General features: G+C 36.6%; 3 protein-coding genes across 5 annotated transcripts in view; all 3 read left to right on the plus strand.

Moving 5' to 3' along the window:
* LOC6031070 (division abnormally delayed protein) overlaps positions 1–4,650 on the plus strand; it is a 152,582-nt gene extending 147,932 nt beyond the window's left edge. The window contains 3 exon segments of the mRNA XM_038266462.1: positions 307–526; positions 592–730; positions 795–4,650. Of these exon segments, the coding sequence (XP_038122390.1) occupies positions 307–526; positions 592–730; positions 795–961 (526 nt within the window). The 3' untranslated portion in view covers positions 962–4,650.
* A 2,041-nt stretch (positions 4,651–6,691) lies between these two features.
* Positions 6,692–8,172, plus strand: LOC6031066 (transmembrane protein 43 homolog). The gene is made up of 3 exons (XM_038265854.1): positions 6,692–6,915; positions 6,976–7,575; positions 7,635–8,172. The coding sequence occupies exons 1-3, from the start codon at positions 6,820–6,822 to the stop codon at positions 8,067–8,069; spliced, it is 1,131 nt and encodes a 376-aa protein (XP_038121782.1). The 5' UTR covers positions 6,692–6,819; the 3' UTR covers positions 8,070–8,172.
* A 5,422-nt stretch (positions 8,173–13,594) lies between these two features.
* The window catches only part of LOC6031074 (protein ECT2), a 92,312-nt gene continuing 84,367 nt past the window's right edge, over positions 13,595–21,539 (plus strand). For 2 of the 3 annotated variants that reach the window (XM_038261998.1, XM_038261999.1), the window contains exon 1: positions 13,595–14,428. In XM_038261998.1, the coding sequence (XP_038117926.1) occupies positions 14,392–14,428 (37 nt within the window). In that variant the 5' untranslated portion in view covers positions 13,595–14,391. The remainder of the gene's footprint in view (positions 14,429–21,539) is intronic. The other variant, XM_038262000.1, reaches the window with a different exon arrangement.

Raw genomic sequence — 21,539 nt, forward strand, 5'->3', positions numbered from 1 at the left:
TTGAAAAGGTCTATAAACATATTTTCTTAATTTATGTTTTAGACCAAATTATGAAAATTTGGAAATATTTTCACTTTCATGATTTTAAATTTGAACTTGATTGAAGATGTTATTTAGTTATCTTTTGCTCACAGCACATAATTTTTTTTTCGAGGATTTTTTATAAAATTTTCAAGCAGATAAATAATCTTTATATTTCTACGAATGGCAATATTATTACTATATTTTATGAACTGAATTTTTGTTTGTGAAATTACAAAATGTGAAACCTGAAACTAAGCACATTCCCTCCTTCTTCGTTTACAGCCTCTGCGACGACGAGGACTACCACAGCAGCGACGAGGACTGCTGGACCGGGTCGCACTACGGCGACTACACGCACGAGGTCGCCTCGACCACGGCCCAGAAGTACAACCCCGAGGTGCCATACAGCAGCGCAACCGAGAGCCGCGAGTTCCCGCGGGACAGCCGGCTGCAGGTGCTGATTGACAAGCTGATCAACCTGAAGAACGCGGCCACCAAGGCGGTACGGATTAGACTCTTTTCTTGAATTAAGGATTGTTTGATGAAGTTATGGTTGTCTTCTTTTAGGTCTCGAGCAACGCGTTCCGCAGCGACTCCGACAAGATGCTGTCCGATATGGCGGAAGGTTCGGGCCACACCTACCCGGAGGAGTACGACTCGAACGAGGACGACGAGTACAGCGAGAACGGATCGGGATCGGGTGAAGGTAAGCACAGCACAGAGATCTCTCCCTTCGCAGTTACTACAACACACTCTCTCCACCCAAGCAGGTCCAGGCCGGCGGGGTCCAGGCGTGGAGATCACCGACGAGGTGCAGAGTAACTTTACGCCGTCGGTCAACCCGAGCCACGCGTACCGAATCTCCGCTGCGAGCTCGTCCCTGGTGCTGGCCACGTGTGTGGCACTTTTGCTGGCGGCCGCCACCAGCAGGCACTAAGTTGCTTCCGTTATCGTCGTGTGTCGTGTCTCAAACTGCAACAAACCCCCTCTTCATTCAGGAACAATCCCCCGGCGGCGGCGCGGACGCCACTCGAGAAGCCCCGCGCACGAAAGTCAAAACCCCCCGTAGAGCTGTAAAATCATTAGTAGTACTAGGAAATAACAAATCTATTCGTAACAGAGCCGGTGTAAATCAATTGTGTACCATTGTGAGAGCTGAAAGGTGTGTGTGCGTGAAACCCCCCGAAACAACACGAAAAAAGCTTAAGCTTGGACAAGCATCGATCGTGTCCGGAAGCCATGAATTTTCAACTGATTTCATTGATTAGATTAACGAAGGGGGAAGGTGGGGGGAAAAGTGCACAACAACGCAGCAAACTAATAAGCTCAAGCAATAAGTTGATATTCGTTGTGTTTGTACTCAAAAAGCCACCAACATTCATGAAACAATGTGTATACAACAAAAGCTAACTGGGCAATTCTCCAGGGATAATAATTTAATTGGAAATTTAATTTTATAATTTTTGATTTTGACCGAGATTTTTTGGTACGCTGTCTATGTCAAAAGAAACAATTTTGCATCATTGGTTCATCGATACAAATGATTATCTGGAACACATAAATTTTCACAAATTAAAACTGTCTTTGAAAACATTATTTTGGATATGTTTTAGAACTTCGATTCTCAACATTCTTCTAGGATGGTTCTCCCTGACACTGTGGCGTCGCAACCGGGACTCCATGAGACATGAAATTCCAGACGCGGCTGCTGATCATTAACCTTCCAACCACCCATTAACCTCATGTCCGCTTTCGTCGTGTCCTGTTCTAGATTACGCCAACCGCTTCCAGCACAACTCAATCACACTTACGCGTAATTCAAGTCGGTCGGTTGAGAAACATATTCTGAGCTTTAGACTAAAGCAAAATTAAATTATTCAAGGAAAAAGTGTACGAAAACGTCTGCAATGTTTACACAATCCACGAGGCGAGTGAAATGTCTGACAGCGCACGCTTTGTTTTGATTTTTTTTTTTCGTTCTCTTTCATTGCCGTTAGGTTGGCAGCTATGCGGATGGGTTGCACGCTGAACTGCATCTACGCATATTTCGATAATTCGGGCCACTTTTTGGCTCCGTACATGCTCAAAAGTTGGAATTTATTTATTTTGCTTTCTTAAGTAATTATTTGAGAACCAATTTTAGAATAGTTTGATAACAATTTCGTATGGACAACTATCAAAATTTTGTGAGCTAATGATGCAAAATTCTCTATAAAATTACTTATTTTGACATAGAGTAAGTTTTCACAAAGCATATGTCAAATAAAAAAGGCAAAAACAAATTTAAATTTCCAGAGAATTGCTCAACCAGCCCTTTTTCAAAATGTTCTGCTTTCGTTCATTTCAGGCAGTTTGGGAGCAGTTCTAAGAAAAAAATGCATAAAAGTGTACAAATTTTACCAAGCAAACAAAAGCAAATCTCATTTACCGTTCTGAGGGAAACAAAGGCAACCAACTTTGTTATTATTTTTTTTCTTTTCTCTAAATGCATTATTTTATCGTCAACACTTTTTTTGTAGTTTTAAAACACGTACAAGTATCGCATCCAGAAGTCCGAGTCGCCATATTTAATTAAAGAAACACAAGAACAACAAGCAAAAATACAATACTTATTTAGGTACGTACTCAGAGAATCCGATAAAACTTGTGTGTAATGGATAAAAACAAACAAAAAAATCGCTTGTCGCCGTCGTACGTGTGTGTGTTGGAGGAAAAGAATGTTTAATTTACTAACCCCACACGCGGTCAAACCAATCATGCTCCCCAATTTTCCTCAAAACGGAAGAAAAGTAACGTTAAAACAAATGATTAATGGTACTGTAGTTAGAAGTTTTAAATTAAAGAGGATTAACTTTTAGTTTTCAATGCTAGTGGAACAACTGTAAATAATATTAATAATGCTAATATATTCTATAGGCGTACGCAGAGAGAGAGAGAGGAAAACAAGAGATACTGTGCAGTTATTGGAAACGATTCAATGCTAGTTAACAAAAAAAAAAGTAAATCTTTCGGAACTACCAAAAAAAAGGCAGCGCAGCAAAACGAAACGCTATTGTCGACGTGAACAAGTATTAGAACCTTCTTCCATTCTAGCAACAAGTCGAAAAGAAAATAAACCTTTCTATTGTTTCGCGACTACTTCTACTTATTAAACACCATAGAATTTTGTAAATAAAAAATCCGTTTTCTCAAGCAAATTAAAAAAATAATCGTCTGCACACCACGTGACAATACCCGCAAATTTAACTCTGCAGCAAATCTTCCGAGGACAATTTTTACAAGCCAATACTCAAATCTACAATCGGTGGTGTTCACACTGTTCACTCACAGCAGGATCGTCTACTCTAGGAGAAATGGTTACCAAATCAAGCAGCAGCAGAGTTGAACAAAAATACAGTCATTCGACTGACACACTCCTAGACTGACGACGGGGGCAAATATTCTCACCACACAATCAGAACAAGTGTTTAAAGAAACAATAGCAACACGTAATAATTGGTCTAATTGAAGCAGATAAAACTAAACAATAAACGCAAACAAAAAAAATCAATGAATGTAGCGCTCCTTCAAGATACATAAAGTTCTGTTTTTTCTCCCAACAACAACAAGTGTGTATAAATTGGATAGAGAAGTAGTGTGTTTGGCAGCAACACAACAAAAAAACAAACTAAAATGGTCTAATTATTTTGTTGGCAGCGGATTGAGAGATGAACTGAATGTGAGCTAAAGTTTGAAGCAAACGTTGGAAGGACGAGAACAAGAGAGCGCGAGAATTAGTTGATTGTGTTTGAACTATCTGTGATTGAGCTAAGAAAAAGAGAGAAAAATAAAACCAACTAAATAAGAGAATGGCGAGAGGAAAAAGAAAGAAAAGAAAAAAACTCTAATAATTTATTGTTATAAAATTGTTGTTTAAAAAGAGTTCAATGAATCATTTTGTCAACAAATGCAAACATAAAAATGCGAAGGAATTTAATCATTTCAAAGGAACACAGTTGCGCAGAAAAAGAAGGTGCGGTGAGGTCGCTTCCAAATCGAAACGAATTGCCAAGCCAGGTCGTGTGTGTCAATCTGCCCCACATTCGGCTTCCAGTGATACTACTTAGGTTTAGGTGTTGATTTTCAAAATTTCAGTCAAAATTTGACCCACGACTGCTCGGTTGGTTCGATCGAGGAAGTGACCGACCACTCCCTTCGAGATTGGAAGGAGAATAAAATGTACGTGTAATTACAAAACAGAAAATAAAGAAAGTGCGGTGCGCACGCACGTGCAAGTTGAATTGTTTTACCCGCGGCATCTGGCAGAGGTAATCGTAGTTGGAAATTTTGTATTTATAAAATAAATACAGCATAAAAACAGGAAGCAAAATATATTTAAAATAATGTACCGGAGATAACAAATAAACAAAACAAAAAAAAAACACAACAGCGAATGTCACTAACTAATAGGACGTTGTATTATAGAAATTAGGAAAAAGTAAACAAAAAAATCATTTCAGTAAAACAAATTGAAAAAAAGAGTTATTTTGCTTGTGTTGAAGCAAAACAAATATAGGTAGATTTGAATGAACCTATGTGAAAAATGTGAGCATCGAGGAGAATTAATAAACATATAATTCAAAAATATACCAACTTTTTTTTATTGCGGGCTGACGAGAAAACTCATTTAGAAATCCGAACTCGATGATCCGAAAGTCTTTTTATCGAAGAAATGTTTGGAATAATCAAGTACCGTCATATGTACCATATTAAAACAGCAGCTTTAGCCACTTTCCACAATAATTTTATCGAGAAATTAAAAGTGAGAGTGTGTGCGTGCAACATGGAGTTAAACTTTTCAAAGTGCCCTGGTAATCTTCACAGCAACTTCACAGAATGTTTAACTCGATGTTGCACACACTCTCACATTTAATTTCTCGATTTTTTTAGTTATTTTGAACAGACATTGCAAAATTCATTGCAAAATTCAGTCTGCGTTTTATTTTGGTATTTGTTGAACAATTTGTAAACAGTGCATTTTTTGCTGATTTTTTAATCAACTTTTTCCCACAAATATTATCTAAAATCATTATTTTTAATCTTTGAAATTTTTATTTGTTTTTAGGGTAAAGACCGCATTTTTTAAGCTATAGTCCAGTACGAACAACACATTTGCTGATTATCATTAAAAAACATTTCGAACAAATAGAGATCTTACTCAAACATTTTTTGACATCTGTCGAAAAATTCTGAAATTTTTCTATTAAATTTGTCTAAGAAACATTGAAGATTTGACTTCTGGTTGCTGAGATTACAGTGGATAAAAGAAAAACAAACAGAAAAATTTATGTTTGTAAGGTCTCACCCAAACAGCTCCGAATTTTGTAATGCAAATACATTTTGAAATCAAGACCAACATTTCAAAAAGGCGTAATACTGAACTTTTGAAAAACAATCAGAAATTGACACTCTATTTGAAAAATCCTAAAACCTCATCTTTGGCTGTAGAAAAAATAACTTCGGATAATAGAATCTTCAGATAACCGAATCACAAAAAAAATTTTTTTTTGCGTTGTCTTATTGGGACCATCCATAAACCACGTGGACACTTTTTTTTGGAATCTGGTGGGGGTGAGATTGAATCATATCATCATTTAGAATATTTAAATTCAAGATGGCGTCTAAAATGGCGACGATAATTGGGTACTAAAGCCCTATGTAAATTTTTATGTACAACGGTAAAAAACACCATTTAAAACCATTTCTGATCACTTTTTTTCATTTTAATGCAAAAATAAATTTTGACAAGACAACATTTTTTCGATGGATCAACTATGGTTCCCTTGGAACGAGCTGTCAAGTAGGAGCTTTTCTGTCAAAAAGGACCGCGAGGTTAATTTTTCAAAATTGATTTAAAAATCAATTTTAAACTCTTTGTGGTCGTACGAAGGGTCATTGTACTCAGAATAATAAGCTTTATAGCTGTAAACAATAATATCAGCATTCTAAGCTTTATTTTAGGACCCAATTGGCAATCCAACTACTCAAATTTGATTAACAAGAATCCCATACAAACCTTCGAATAATCGAAATTTCAACCGATTTTAGCTGTCTTGGACGCAAATGAAAGGTTATAGAGTTATCTATATCTATATCTAGCTAACTATTTGTTTTTGCTGGCGACCACAAATTTTAACCTAAAATCCATCGTGTACATGTACATACTCAACATATAAAAATGATTTTAAGTTATAATAACAGGATTACAAGATACGATTTAAAAAAAATAAAACTGGGTTTTTCGACAAGATAAAAAAAATCAAGCTAAAAATCTACTTTTTTTCTATAAAACTGCGTTAACTTTAATTTTTTTAGTGATGACCAAAAAATTAACCATCAAAAGTTGCGTCAGGGGTTTTCAAAAACAAAACCGAAATTTGGTTTATTAGAGCTTCAAAAGAAACTCCAGAAAATTTTATTTAGTTGTGGAGGATTATGTATAATAAACCCAAATATCGGTTTATTTCAGCGAGCGTGTGAGTTGCATGCAAGCTCGCCTGCAACATTTTGCACTTAAACTCAACACTATTCTTTTATGGCAAGATCCCGATAAGCGTGTAAAGCTGTCGAGTTTAAAAGCTCTGGTTGGTGTCCTCACTAAAGCAAACTTTTTTATGTGCCAAAAACAGCTGATTTTCCAAACATTTTTCCATCAGTTTGTTTTGGGCGTCGCTCGTCTGGGAATATTTACTGGAAATTTTAAATGAAAACAGCTGATAAAATTCGTGAACAAGAGCAAATCAAATATCGCAGGCGATGAATTGTATGGAAACGCTTAAATCGTGCTGGCTGAAGACGTTGATTGGGCTAATTTTGCTGATTGCCAGTTCGTGCGTGCTCTTCTACAATGAGGTAAGAGATTTATTTTTGTACTTGAAAAAAATTGCTCCTTCAAATCGAAAATCATTGCAGGCTCGTGCGATTTCGACTGCCGTTTCCTTGGAGGAGGCCTTCGGTGAGGCAGTCACCGTCAGTGCGGACAATCCGTACGACAGGCGTTTCGAGGGATCGCTGATTCATCTGAAAGGGTCAATTGTTACGGGGGAACCTCTCACGGAACCGGATTACAACATTCAGGTGCAGGCGGTCAAGCTGAAACGACGCGTCCAAATGTACCAATGGATCGAGGAAACCGTGGAGAATCGTTACGGCGATACGGTGTCGTCGGTGCACACGGCCGAGGACCGCACATATTACTACACCATGGACTGGCGGGACGACCTGGTCGATTCGCGTAGCTTCTACATCCGGAATGGCCACCACAATCCGACCACTTTTCCACTCGATTCTAAAGTGTACGTTTCGGAACGGGTTTACCTTGGCCAGTACGAGCTGAGTGACGAGCTCAAGCGAAAGTTCAACACTTTCGTAGAAGTCACCTCGGATACTCGTCCGGAAGATCCGTCGGTTAAGCTGCACACCGGAATCTATTACCACTGTAACGACATTTGGAATCCGGAGATTGGAGACATCAGAATTCAATTCTACTATGCTGGGCTTGAAGGGTCTCTGGTAAATTAAACTTCTACTTTTATTCATAAACCCGTGTGTAATTTGAAAATCTCTTGCAGTACACCGTGGTCGGCAAGCTGGAAAACGGAAAAATCGTCCCGTACGAAGCAACCAACGCTCGCAAAGTCCTGCTAATAACGAAAGGGGAACTATCGCTGCACGACACCTTTAAGCAGGAACACAACTCAAAGCGGATAATGACCTGGGGCTGGCGCTTCGTCGGCTGGATTATGCTCTTCATCTCGGCCACCTGCTCGGCGTCGATTCTGAAGAACATCACGGCGCAAAGTCGACTGCTGCGTCAGTTTGTGCCCGACGCCAGCTTTCCTGTGTCGACCAATTTGGCCATGGCATTCTCGCTGGCGCTGGTGGTCATTTCGATCGTGTGGATTATTCACCGGCCGATTCTTGGCAGCGGGATGTTTGTTGCGGCTGTGTCGCCATTTCTCTACCGCGCCTGGGGTTTTTACAATAGTTATCATCGAATTGATTAGTAGTAATACTTCAATTGGTAAATAAGGTTAACTGACAGTTTTATGTATCTTAATTTATTAAAATTTATTGTTTCTTTTCTAATAAAAATCATTAAAAATCTTAGTTATACTTGTTCTAATTTAAGTACGCCTTATACAATTTTAAACTGCATTTCGCTTTTTAAATGACTTGAGATAAAAAAAAACTCGATCAAACATTGAATTAATTGATTTTTTTTATGCAAATTGTATAAGTTTCCATGAGTTCATATTTTTGCATACATTTGGGAGAAAATAATATGCCCATTTTTTATTCTGACGACACCATCAGCGCTTTTATTGAAAAAGCTCACTTTAAGGTTCGTGTCCCAGGTTTCGTCGAGTGCCATGGCTTTAGAACTCTACCAGTTACGCTTGATTAGCGCAGATGTAAGCAAAAAAAAATTTCAGTGTGTTCAGTATTTGATTTTCTTTTTAAGTGGCTAAAATGTTGACCAAATTTTGATGTAATTGATAACGAACTTGATTGCGAAAAATTTAAGCAAAACATGATTGCGAAAAATTTAGGCAAAACCTCGGGCAACCATATAAAAATAAAAAAAAAAAAACAAGTCAGAATATCAACATTTTACATTCGGTTTGTAATCAAAAGTATTCAAACAACCTAAAACTTATAATAATTAAAATTAAAAAAAAACTTAGGTCGACATTGAAAATTCCGAAAAACTTAAGATATGCATTTTAAATAGGGTCCTAAAGCCAAAATATGTTAATTTTAATATGCAATGGTAAAAAACACGTCAAAAACAAAAGGGTCCTAAAACCAAAGGGCAAAGCACTTCTGATAATGCACCAATATGAAGCCAAATTCTGAAAAAATGCCTGTAGGGAAGTGTGTAGACATGATTTTTTTTCCACACGATTATCTCAGAACTGGCTGAACCGATTTTGACCGGATCCGTCTTATTCTGTTCCTTTTGGGGTCCCCTAAGACCCTATTAAATTATATTCTGTTTAGTGAAGTACTTTTAAAGTTATGCAATGAAAAAGTTTTTTTGTAGCTACAAAAAGGGTGATTTTTGCATAACCTCAAAGGCCGGGTCTTTTTGCCTACGTGCGAGAGTCGCGCAGCATGCGGTTGCCACATTGCTTAAGCAGTGTCTGCGTCTCTTCTGGAAAAAGTCTGTATTAATTATGTTACTGAATACATCATTTTGTCTCGACAAAGATTTATACGAGCTTTTAACTGAAATATCGAGAAATTAAAAGTGAGAGTGTGTGCAACATGGAGTTAAACTTTCTGTGAAGTTGCTGTGAAGATTACCACGGCACTTTGAAAAGTTTAACTCCATGTTGCACGCACACACTCTCACTTTTAATTTCTCGATACAACTCATAAGACATTATTTACTAAGACTGGGGGGACAGCATGCAATTCCATCGTGCACCTAATGTTGGCATATCAGCACTTTAAATTCAATTACAGCCCCCCTTTTCTCCTTTATTTTGGAGAGTTGGAAAAAAAAGAATTGAAAATTGCTGTTCTGGTAAAAACAAATATAAAAAAATTAAATGAAAAAGATTAAAAAAATAAAAAAAAACTCTTAAATTTAATTTTTAAATACAACCTAAAAGACAACATGAATGTGAGGATGGCACCAATCACTTTAAGGTGGATTAAGTAACGTTTTTTCATAAATATGTGCTTCATACGTTTAGGACCCATAAAAATCTTGTAATGTTACTTTTATACATATCTGGAGTTTTTCTTGAAAAGGTCCAATAAACCAAATTTCCAGTTTTTGCGTTTTGGGTGTTATTGAAACCGCCTTGAGTCAGAAGTATTAAAAAACACTCAAAAAGCAAAAACTGGAAATTGGGTTTATAGGCCCCCAAAACCAAAGCTAAAAACTCGATTCGTCACCTACATTCGAGTAGAAGAACTTTGGTGCAAGGTTACGTTTACGTTTTTGCGCGATAAGTGCAAAGGGGAATGAAAACTATTTGAAGGTTTTTTAAAAGAAAATTGATCTTTTGGAATAAAATATAGTTAACAGGAGGTAAGAAATAAAAAGTTCTACCGACTGACTTTTTGATTTTTTTGCTAAGTTGCCTTTTTTATTGAAAATTCTGAGATCCGGATTGAAAACGCGAGAATGAGGTTAGATTGCTAATTTTGAAAATCATTTCAATTACCATTTTTCTAGCAGAGCTTTGCTTTTATGGTAGAAGTGACTTTAAAAAATATTTGTCCACTTGAATAATCTACATTCTCAATTGATTAGTTAGGTGTTGGCTATTTATTTTTTACCTGAAAATGGTAAAATTTGCCATTAATGTCGATTTTATGATGAAATAGATATAATGAAAACATCACCCAAAATTTCAGCGCCCTCTAGTGGAGGGTAATTTTGACGTCTGATTGCCTATTGGTCCTTAAAAAAACTCCAGAAATATTGTTATTGTTCGGCCGAGAAATCGAGCATACCCATCATTTATAAACACTTTGGCAGGAGTTGAGAGCTTTCGCGCCTATAGAGTTATCTAAGCCCGATCTCACGCACACTAGCACGCCATTTGTTTTGCTGGCCGGTACAAAATTTAACCTCAATCTTTTTCGTGTACGTACACGCAATACATGCGCACGTAGATAACTCTATTCAAGGTGCATTGAGTGTAAAGGTTAAGATATTCTGTAAAATCGATTAAACTTTTACTAATGACTTTTTTATATAATCTCGATTTGAAAAGGCCACTTAGCAGAAAAATTACGCAAAATTTCTCAAAAAACGAGCATTCTCCATACCTTAATTTCTCTTAGCATTAGCATTAGCATTAGCATTTGGAGGACGCCCCACCACCGGAAGGCTCCACAACGCTTATCCCTCTGTTTGGTATGGTTGTGTTAGACCCTCATCCGGAACAATAATCCAACACGGGAGATACCATGTCTTCATCTTTTGATGAGTGTGTAATACAGCCCAGGGCATAAGGGGGGTCCACGCCGGGTCCAAGCTATCCTCGGGGAAATGAAGGAATGTTAGTAAACACCTATCTAAAGTGCGCAGGGACCCCTACGTCACCTTAGTGGTATAGATGTTTGTAGGGAGGTTTTGGACTCAATGTTAGTAGGAGAGGTAGAACCCTAGGATATACCCCGAAAGGTATTGCGGGCGAGTCAAGTAGATTTAGTTTTTTGATTATTAAACTTATACAGATGATTGTACAGTATAAAAGATGCATGATTTATATATATTCGATTTAAAACCACGGCAGATACAACGCGACGAAGCCGTGCATGATTAAATTGTCTGTAGTAATACTAAACCAACCATTCCCTCAGCTAAAAACAATGCCGATTAAACACAGTTTTAACATGTCTGCTGTTAAACTCAAGCTATTGACTGTAAGAGTAAAGCGAAGTTTATATATTTTTCTATAAATTATTGTGTGTTTAAGCGAAATTCGAGGTTAAAAATGATTTAACGCATAATTAGAATCTTTAATTTAAACTCTTACAGCAATGCGGAGTGAACATCAAATATTTATTTATTCATTTGTTTTATTTAAATGCGAGAGTTAGAATTTAAATTAAAACGACCGATTCAAAAAGTATTTAATTAGTTAGCATTTAATAATTTTTTGCGTAATGGGATTAATCAGCATATTTATATTTAAAAATCCTAAAGTTTAACCGACGCGTAAAAAACTGTACTAATAAAAATAAAATATTTGTAATTTACGTTATCCTGAAAGAAAATGCATGGAAATTATAGTTCGTGGCCCACTATCCACTCTCATTCAAACACGCATTTGCACACACACAACATAGAACGAGCTCACCAAATTTGAGGGATCCTCTTGCGTCGATGTTTGTTGGCTTTGATCAATGAAGCGATTCATTTTCAATGACTCTTGAGCTGGCATTTCTTCTCTGTTTCATTTTTCAACACTTGTTCATGTCTCACTTTCCCCTCTCAAAAAGAATACCTCGTCATTTTCTTTAAGTTAAAAACAAAAACTATTTCCACTTGTCTGTGGCAATCATCGCATCACACATACAGCTTCACCCCATGACATTCCTTTCAGCAACACACCTCGATCAGACGTCATTCCAGGGGCACTCTCACAACCGTTCTCTCTTGCTTCCTCTTTCTGCTCTTCGTCCCCACAGAACCACTCGGAGAATCGCCGACTCTTCTCAACACCACAACTCTATAGACACAAGACACAACACAAAAAATCGTCTCTCAATTACGAAAATTTTGGTACCCAGACATGTATAGATCATCGCTGAAATTTTAAAGTTATCGCAGTTTTAGTGAAAAAAGTTGATTTTTTGCCGATTTCGTCATTTTCCCGTTTTTGCGCGTGGCGCGTCGAAAAACGCAGTTTTTATTTTCAAAAAATCGTATCTCCAAAACGTACGGTTCGACATCGCCAATTTTTTGATATGTTATGTGAAATTTTCCGAGGAATCCGATAAAAATATTTTCAGACATAGGCTCATTGGTCCAGACACGGTCAAAACGCCATTTTAAGTTTTCATACGACTTTTCAATAGTTAAGCTAGATTTTTGGAACTTTTTACTATTTTTCCCAAATAGCCAAACTCATCACCTTTCTTTTGCGTCTAAGACAGCTAAAATCGGATGAAATGGCGCGGAGATATGATTTTTAGAAAAAAGTGGTTTTTGCGAAAAATGACGAAAATTGCCATTTTTTGAACCACCCTAGCACGATGTAGGCCACCCTAATGGCCAAACAAAAAAATACGGGTCTAATTATTTTGGCCAAGGAACCCCCAGAAAAATTTTGAGCCCGATCGGAGAACTTTTTTTTTGGTTTAGGCTCTTTTCAAATGGAATTGCTGTATATATACAAATTTGTTCTTGTTCTCCCGCTCTTCTCTTCCAAAGCGCTCTCTCAAATCTTTTTTCAAAACTCGCCCGCTCTTCTTCTCTTCTAAATCACTCTCATGCTCTTTTTCTCGCCTTGCCGTTCGATTCTTTCCACGACGCGCCCGCCATCTTGAACAATTGCGTGGTTTTCACAAAATTACAACATTTTGCAGCTGTATTTTCACAATGATCACTATCTCTTTCTAAATAAAAAAACTCAGCCCCGTTCACAGATCACCTGCTTTTACTCAGCCCCCAGAAACTAGCCAGAAATCCGGCCAAGGGGGTAAAACCGCCGTATGAAGCATTCGTGATTCTTCGAGAAAAAAAAATTACAACTTCTCTAATAAAGATGCACTTTCACACTTTTCACACCAGAAAAAAATGCTCCTTTTTCTCAACACATTTTCACACTTAAAATTAAACATAAAACTGAAACAGAACTGCAAAAACCACTACGACCCGAGACCGATGTTGCCAGACGTCCGCTCTCGCCCGATGCTCAACGCACTCTATCAGCATTCTCCATACCTTAATTTCTCTTCTTCAAAAATCCATGTTAACGTTGACAGACTGTGACGTCCACTACTATCGCAAGCACTGACCTGCTCAACCTCCCTTGTTGCAACCACCTTGGCCCGAGCCATTCAAAAATGTCAGTTGTGTTCGTTGAAAGTTCTCTCCGCTTCTCCTCCTTCTGCTCTTTGCGTGTGTAAACACTTTAATCCGAATGGCCGTTTTAAGTGCGTCGCGTTTCGTCTTGCTCGTGTCCGTCGCTGGGTTGCGCGGTTTGGTTTAAGTATTATTCGCGTTAGTTTTCGCGGTTTGCTTCGCGGGAAATGTCGTGGCGGGTGCGCAACTCGCGGTTTCGCTCAACGGCCTAGCAGAAGAAGCCCCACGGGAAGCCGATCAACAAAAAAAACAGATTCGGTGGTGAGTCAGTGAAGAAATTCGTTACCTGCCGTCGTTCCAGAGGATTCATTCCGGCGTGGTGGTGTCGGGAAGGATAAGAAGAAGAGGGTCCTAACCTCGATTCCTCCGTGTTGCCTGTTCGGCGGCGAGGGCTCTTTTTTCGCTGGTTTGTGTGTTTGCGAATGCGGCTTATTTGTGTTAGTGTTACAGAGCCCGGTTGCGTCTTCTTCTTCCCCGCCGGCCGGAGTCGGTGATTCAAAAAAGGCAAACGGCTCAATGAGTTCGGTTGGAATGTTAAAATATTCCCAATAAAAAATAATCATCAATTTGATAAGAATGGCGTGATGTACGAAACAAGTGAATTGGAAGGGGGTTTATAAATAGTGTATTTTGTGGGTGAATAAAAGAAAAAAGGAACCAGTGTTTAATTCAGAAAGAAAGAAGAGTAAGAGTGCAGATTCCGGTCAGTAAAAACAACAACAGTGACTTACTAGGAATCAATCACATTAAGGATTAGTCGCAGCTTCAAAATGGATCACTCAGTCAACGATAAAAGCAGATGTGAAGGTATGTCTCCAAAGTTATTATTCAATATCAGATGTTCAAAAATGCACAACATTAAAAGATTGTAATATTTATTTGTATATAAATAAACCTATTGGATTCCATATCAATCTTGCCTATTATTTTTGTTAGTCCAACAGTTGATAGTTTATTCAATGGACGAATTTGAAAAAAATAGTATTTTTTACGCATTTTGAATTGTTTTACTTTCTAGTCCGTTTTCTGTGAAACACGAAATGTTAAAAAGTAAGCAAAGAATCGCCGCAAAAAAGTCGCTTTGTGGATCTCGCCCAGTAACTTCCAAGTCTGCTTCATACTACTTTATAGTCTTTTTTTATGATGCTTTCCATGATTTTCCATTAAAAAAAATGGGCGATCGATTCTTACAGAATACTAATTTTAAGCCCATCCTAGCGTTTGTTACATCGATCTCACAGAAATGTGGTAACGCGGTAAATTTCGAGAATTTTTAGGGTCATAAGAATTTTCAACTGAAATTCCTTCATTTATCTAACAATTATTGGGGCACATCAGCCAGAGCTTTCGCACCAAGATTCCTGTTACACATTTTTCAGTATTTTAAAAACTACGGGAACTATCGATAAAAGTTTTGATTCATCCCCTTCCTTTCTTTAAAAATAGGTTTGTAGTTTTGTTTTCTTAAACTTTGAGTACTCATTAATTTAATTTTGATACAAGTTTGTTACAATGTATAAAGCAATTTGTAATTCGCCTTGCAGTTTTTGTTTTTTTGCCCTCCACTTGACCTCGACCAAAGCCAATCGAGAAAAAATGGAATACAATTTGAGGGGCAAAAAAATAAATAAATTACAGGCAAGGTTTCAACATTTGATTTAAATAAGAGTTTTAAAATGCATTATACACCTGTCCAGTGTTTTGCAATCACAAGTTCGAAAAAACATGTTTTCGACAAAAAAAAAAAAATAAAAATGGTAGATTTGCAACAATGTGCAAAAAGAGGATTTTTTAAAGCACAAGTTGTACGATGTCTACTACAGCCTACTTTTCTTCATTAAACATAATAAATCTGAAAAAATACTTTTCGATACAATGGTTATAAAGGGTCTCGTGGCGCAGGGGTAGCGGCTTCGGCTGCCGATCCCGATGATGCTATGAGACGCGGGTTCGATTCCCGCCTTATCCACTGAGCTTCTATCGGATGGTGAAGTAAAACGTCGGTCCCGGTTTCTCCTGTCTCGTCGGAGGCGCTGGAGCAGAAATCCCACGTTAGAGGAAGGCCATGCCCCGGGGGGCGTAGTGCCAATAGTTTCGGTTATAAAGTTATTCTTCTCACCACTGTTGATAAGTTGAACTGAAGACTTTTGGAGATTTTTAAAGGCCCTGTAAACGAAGTTTTCATTTTGTCTTTTAAAGTGTTTTAGAATACCCCTGACTCTAGGCTATTTTAAAAACACCCAAAAAGCTAAAATTGAAAATATTTAAAAAAAAAAATTATGGCAACCCCTTTCAAAATATGTAGTTAAAAAAATGATGAAAATAGGAGTCTAATTAACTGAAACCAATCTAAAATGCATTTTTCTTCTTTGATATTCATTTTTACCATGGCTTTGTTTAAAAATATTTCGATTTTTTATGAAATTCCAAAAAAAAATCCTCAATTTTGAGATATTTTGGAAACTAATGATTGCAAAACAACAGGTGTAGAATGCATTTATAAAACCCCCCGACTGTAATCATGATCGAGGTAAAAAACTTCAAAAAATATTGGCAACGGCCTAAATAACTGTGTCAATTTTCAACCAAATCGGTTGAGATTTAAGGGTTGATGCTATTAATCGAGAAAAAAATTGCAAAAATGTATGGTGAAAAGCAAAAATTTAAAAATTCCGCCTAAAGTTGGCCCTTAATGAGTCGGTCTATTGTCATGTGTGAGATTTTTATGTAAAATTGAATGACAAACAACTTTGACGAAGACTGCAAAACGATCTGAGCTAACCCTGACGAGTTATAACCGATTTTAAGAAAACGTTTTTGTGCGAAAACATTTTTTTCTACTGCCCAAATTTTTTTTAGAAATTTTTTGTTTTTCCCTTATTCAGGAGGTCATTTTGAGCAACTTTTGATCTACGAAAAACTTAACTTCTCTTGTTTTATGTTTTTGTTGTTTCATTTTAGTATTTTAATCTGCATTTATCCTGCTTTAATTTATGATTGTTTTTGGTAGTATTTGGCCTACTCTACCACCTACTATCATTACATTTTGCCTATCTATTTTTTCATGTTTTTACAGTAACTTTTTCAATATTTTGCATGTTTTTCACATTTTGCGCTAGAAAATGGCACCATCATTATTTAAATTGTAAATAAATGCGTAAAGGCATGGTCTGGGACACTAGAAAAAATACTGCATACTACTTTTTACTTAAAATATAAGAAATGTTAGTAAAAAACACTGCTAAAGTTAAGCTCTAAAACAAATTTTTTTCAAAACATTGGCAAAGTCACATAAAAGAAGTAAAACTTACAACCCATAAACTTTCTAAATTTTTAAGAGTTCTTCTTTCCACTGCTTTTTAAAGATCAAAAATTGGTTGAAAATTGATTTTTGACGATTTTTTAAATCGAAGCCCGTCTAAAGGCGGAATTAACCGATTTGGCACAGTTACTTATTTTCGCTAAGGAATCGGGAATTCGAAATCTAATGGAAATTTGACTTAAATTTCTAGTTAATGGATGTTTTTCGGAAATGCCAAACATGCACGACTGGTGCTGGAAAAATCTTGTTTTTGTAAAGTGCATACTCTTATATTGCACCGTTTGTTCCAAGCTCCATACAAGAATATTTTTTTTTGACAATTGTCTACATAAGTGGCGGGGGGGGGGGTGGTCGATAGGGGGGTGGTCTTAAATTTTTCAAGAAAGTATCCATATGATTTATGAATAGCACTTTACTACAAAATAAACAGTAAAAAGTTGTGTAAATTAAGAAGGTGTAATAGTTTATAGTGTTATATTAACTCTTTACTGATATAAAATTATCTCAATTAAGTTTAAAAAGGTGGCATTACTCAGAAAAAATATAAATTTACACATTTTAGAGGTAAAATTACACCTTTTTTCTGATAGAAAACACTCATTCCCAGAAGTAATATTAATATGATTTTGTTTAACTGTGTTGCTAAGGATTCATTTTCACTGTTTATTACAAAAACGCCTTTTAAAAACAGTTATTCAAAAGTGTTGGTAATCCGAAAATGGAAATCAGGTTTAAATAGACATAGTTACTTATTCTAAACACAACTGTAGTATTTTTTGTTTATTTAAGTAGGGTGACTTCTTTTGTATGATTTTTTTTATCAGTTTTACTTGTAACATGTATTCCCTTAATTTATTTGAATCGTTTCTCTTCTGGATTACACTCACCCACTAAGTTAATGCAATGTTATTTTTTCACAATTTCAATCTAATCGAACTACAGGTTTTATGACGAAAAATTGTCAATTTTCGAAACCGTGAATTGTGTTCATGCATATGAGACAAACTTTAACCAAATAATATTTCGTATGAGGTGTTTATAGATTTTTCTATGGGGAAAAACTTTGTAGAACATCGCGAAAAGATCTGAGCACACCTGGCTTAGTTATAAGTTGTTTAAGCTAAGTTGTTTTTCCAGGGTCCAACTCAGGTTATAACTATAGCCTTTTTATTTGTATGGTAACTGTGATCAGAAAAAAATTGTCTGACAGGTGAAGAACTTTTGTTGACAACATTTTCCTTGCGAATTTGTTATTTGGTTAAAGTTTGGAATTGTAATGCAATAAAATGTAAAAAATGGTGTTTTCCCCATACTAACGGGTCCAAAATCCAATACAAACTTTAAATTGAGTGGGCACCTCGAATTCTCAACCAAATTGGCTGAAATTTTCAGGAGAGCATCTGTAGATATACAGCTTTGATTTTCTGCCCGCCTATCCGACCTAGCTCAACTTTTTGCTTTCTTGGCGCACCCTAATATGAGAGCCACAAAGTAATATATTCACATCATAGTGCAAATGCAACATACTTTTGAATAAATTCTTTCGTAGTCCTCAAATTCATGAACACAATTCACGACTACGGGAATTGTTTTTTTTGTGTGTTACAGTCCAGACTCGATTATCTGAAAAGCTTGGCAAAATTTCACTTCGGATAAACTCTTAAGTGATTTAGAAATTTTAATCCAAGATGGCGGCCAAAATGGTAGTGATGAAATGTTGAAAAAATCGGGAATTCTTTTAAAAGGTCCAATTAACCAAATTTTAAGTTTTTGCTTTTTGGGTGTTTTTTAATACCCCTGACTCAAGGCGGTTTACAAAACACCCATAAATCAAAAACTGAAAATTTGATATTAGACTTTAAAAAAAAAAACTTAAATACAATTTGTGATTTTATAGAAAATCAACTATCAACCATTGCAGAACTCGAATTTGATGTTAAAAGTAGGAAAAAAATATGGGAAAAAAGCGATTCGATTATCCGAATTCCCATACAAACCTTCTGATAATCGAACTTCGGATAATCGAAGCTTCGGATAATCGATTCTGGACTGTATTTATGACTTTTTTTTGTGAAACCAAAACCAAATTTAAATCACCTTTTGTTCAATTTGTCTAGACCACCTTCAATTGCACTCAAATAAAAGCCATTTTTCAGCTAACGTTTGCCAAACACTAGTTGCAATCGCACCGAGATTGTACCTGGGCGTCTGTTATTCAGTCAGGTAAATCCCGAACGACAAACCGGCAATCACTTTGCGCACTGCCTTAATACTCTACAATTCACTGCTCAGTGATTTACGCGTTTCATTGGGTAGCAGTGCGTGTGTGTTGGTGTTCTGGCTGACGTTGTTGTTGTTGTTGTGGGGGTGATCTTGGCCGTTCTTTACTGTTTGTTTGGTTATTCATTCCCGAAGCTGACTTCAGAGCGAGCCAAAAATCCTTATATCCAGTCAGCAAGTCCGTGACTGCATTCACACAAATACACACACAAAGTTAAGCCGGACCAAAAAAAAAAAGTTGAAACTTTTTGTTGTGCTCCCAAAAGCTGGCTCAACTCACGAAAGGAATGTTCGTCCGTTTGTCCATCCATTCGTTTTACTGATGAAGCGGAGAATGACCAAAAATGCTGAGAATAGCTTTGTTGGCAGCAGCAAAAAAAAAAAAAAGAAAAAAAAAAGCAAATTGTATCTTTTCCCAACGGTCGTCGTTGCCCGTCGCCATGAATCATCAAGGATTGGTGGGTTCAACGTTACTTGATCGATCCGATTAACGTTAAAATGCGTCAAAGCGCTCGACGCCGAAGAGCTTCTTCTGAGAGTACAATCCGGCCGTCGAGGGAGGCTCATGTTTCTGTTGTTTGAAATGAGCTTCTTTCGGTGTTTTTTCGAAATCTGGATGAAAACAATTCTAGTTAAAATTATACAATATCCCAAGTCTCATTCACTTGTAAACATGTAAGAAACCAGATAAGATCATTTCAACGAATGAAGTCGCATCGATTCTTGCTTTCACAGAATGTGTAACAATTTCGAAATCCATCCAAACTGTATAAATTTGCCTAATTTTGCATACAATTATCATTGTACGCCCAAGACCACAATGATCTGCAAAACTTCAAGTTATTTTTTCCCACGGGGTCACACACCGGTGTGGAGTTCACCTGTCGCGCTCGCAAATGATGGCCTTGCACCGCACAAACACAGACACACACAAACTAATAATTTATTCTCCCTCACGTGTTCCACTCGACGTGGCACGGAGGGAAAGGAGATCCTCTGACGAGCAAAAAGAAAGAAAAAAAAGCTCCCCGGGAAAAGGCTTCTTCCACTCTCGTTTCGAATAATGTTATTAAGGGAGCATTTAGTATCTACCTGTGTCTGTGTGTGTTGGTGTTTGCAGTCTGCGTTTTTCCTTTCGTTTGAATTTATACCCACTCTGCTTTCGGTGTGTCATAAAACGAAGGATACAAGCGAAGCGAACACGTGAAGAAAAATAGAATTTCGCCAAACTTTTGGGTCGTACATGCCTTGTTTAACTGTAGCGGTAGCAGCCAGCTATCAGGCAAAGCAGGGTGGTTATAAAAAATGTGCCCAAAGCCGAAGCTTTTTTTTGTTCGTCTTCTTCTGGCCAAACTTTCGTTGGATGCAATTTTATTGCACCGGTGTGCAGTTCCACACGAATTGGCAAAAAACTAATTAATCGATTATTTTAAATAAATTAAAGGAACAAGGGCAAATTTTAAAAACTTTTTATTTGAATATTGGAAAAAATATAAATTTCTTTTGGTAATTCTGAAATCATGATTAAACAAAAAACTGCGTTTCGAGGCTTTTCAGTACTCTTATACATACTTGAATCCAAGAGATTATTCTACAAAACATTACGAATTCATGGGTTTTCTGCTACAGATAAGAACTTGTGAGTCCAGGAGTAGGGTGACAAGAAAAAAATAATTTTGGAAAATCGTAAGAGATGTTGAGTTAAATCGGTTAGGGGTTAACCCTCTACTGCCCAAATATTTTTTGTTCTACAAAAAATTGACTTCGCTTGTTTTATAATTTTCTTGCTTAATTTTTAGTGTATTAACCCTCTACAACCCAACCCCGCCTCTAGACGGGCTTCGATTTAAAAAATCGCCAAAAATCAATTTTTCAACCAATTTTTGATCTTCAAAAAGCATTGGAAAAAAGAACTTTTAAAATTTTGGAAAATTTTAGGGTTGGAAAATTGACTTGTTTTATGTGACTTAGCCAATGTTTTTAAAAATGTATTTTTTTAGGGGTCAACTTTGGCTGTGTTTTTTACTAACATTTCCTATGTTTTAAGTAAAAAGAAGTATGCAGTAGTTTTTCTAGTGCCCCAGACTATGTCTCTACGCATTTATTTACAATTTAAATGATAATAGTTCCATTTTATAGCAGAAAATGTGAAAAACATGCAAAAAATTGAAAAAGTTACTGTAAAAACATGATAAAATTAGTAAGTCAAAATGTAATGATAGTAGGTGGTAGAGTAGGCCAAATACTACCAAAAACAAACATAAACTTAACAAGATAAATGCAAATTAAAATACTAAAAATGAAACAAGAAAAACA

The sequence above is a fragment of the Culex quinquefasciatus genome, chromosome 3 (assembly GCF_015732765.1).
Source record: "Culex quinquefasciatus strain JHB chromosome 3, VPISU_Cqui_1.0_pri_paternal, whole genome shotgun sequence".
Classification (NCBI taxonomy): Eukaryota; Metazoa; Arthropoda; class Insecta; order Diptera; family Culicidae; genus Culex; species Culex quinquefasciatus.

Coding starts and splice junctions, on each gene's coding strand:
- LOC6031066 (XM_038265854.1), top strand. CDS start 6,820: ATGAATTGTATGGAAACGCTTAAATCGTGCTGGCTGAAGACGTTGATT. Junction 6,916..6,975: donor GCGTGCTCTTCTACAATGAG/GTAAGAGATTTA, acceptor AAATCATTGCAG/GCTCGTGCGATTTCGACTGC. Junction 7,576..7,634: donor CTGGGCTTGAAGGGTCTCTG/GTAAATTAAACT, acceptor AATCTCTTGCAG/TACACCGTGGTCGGCAAGCT.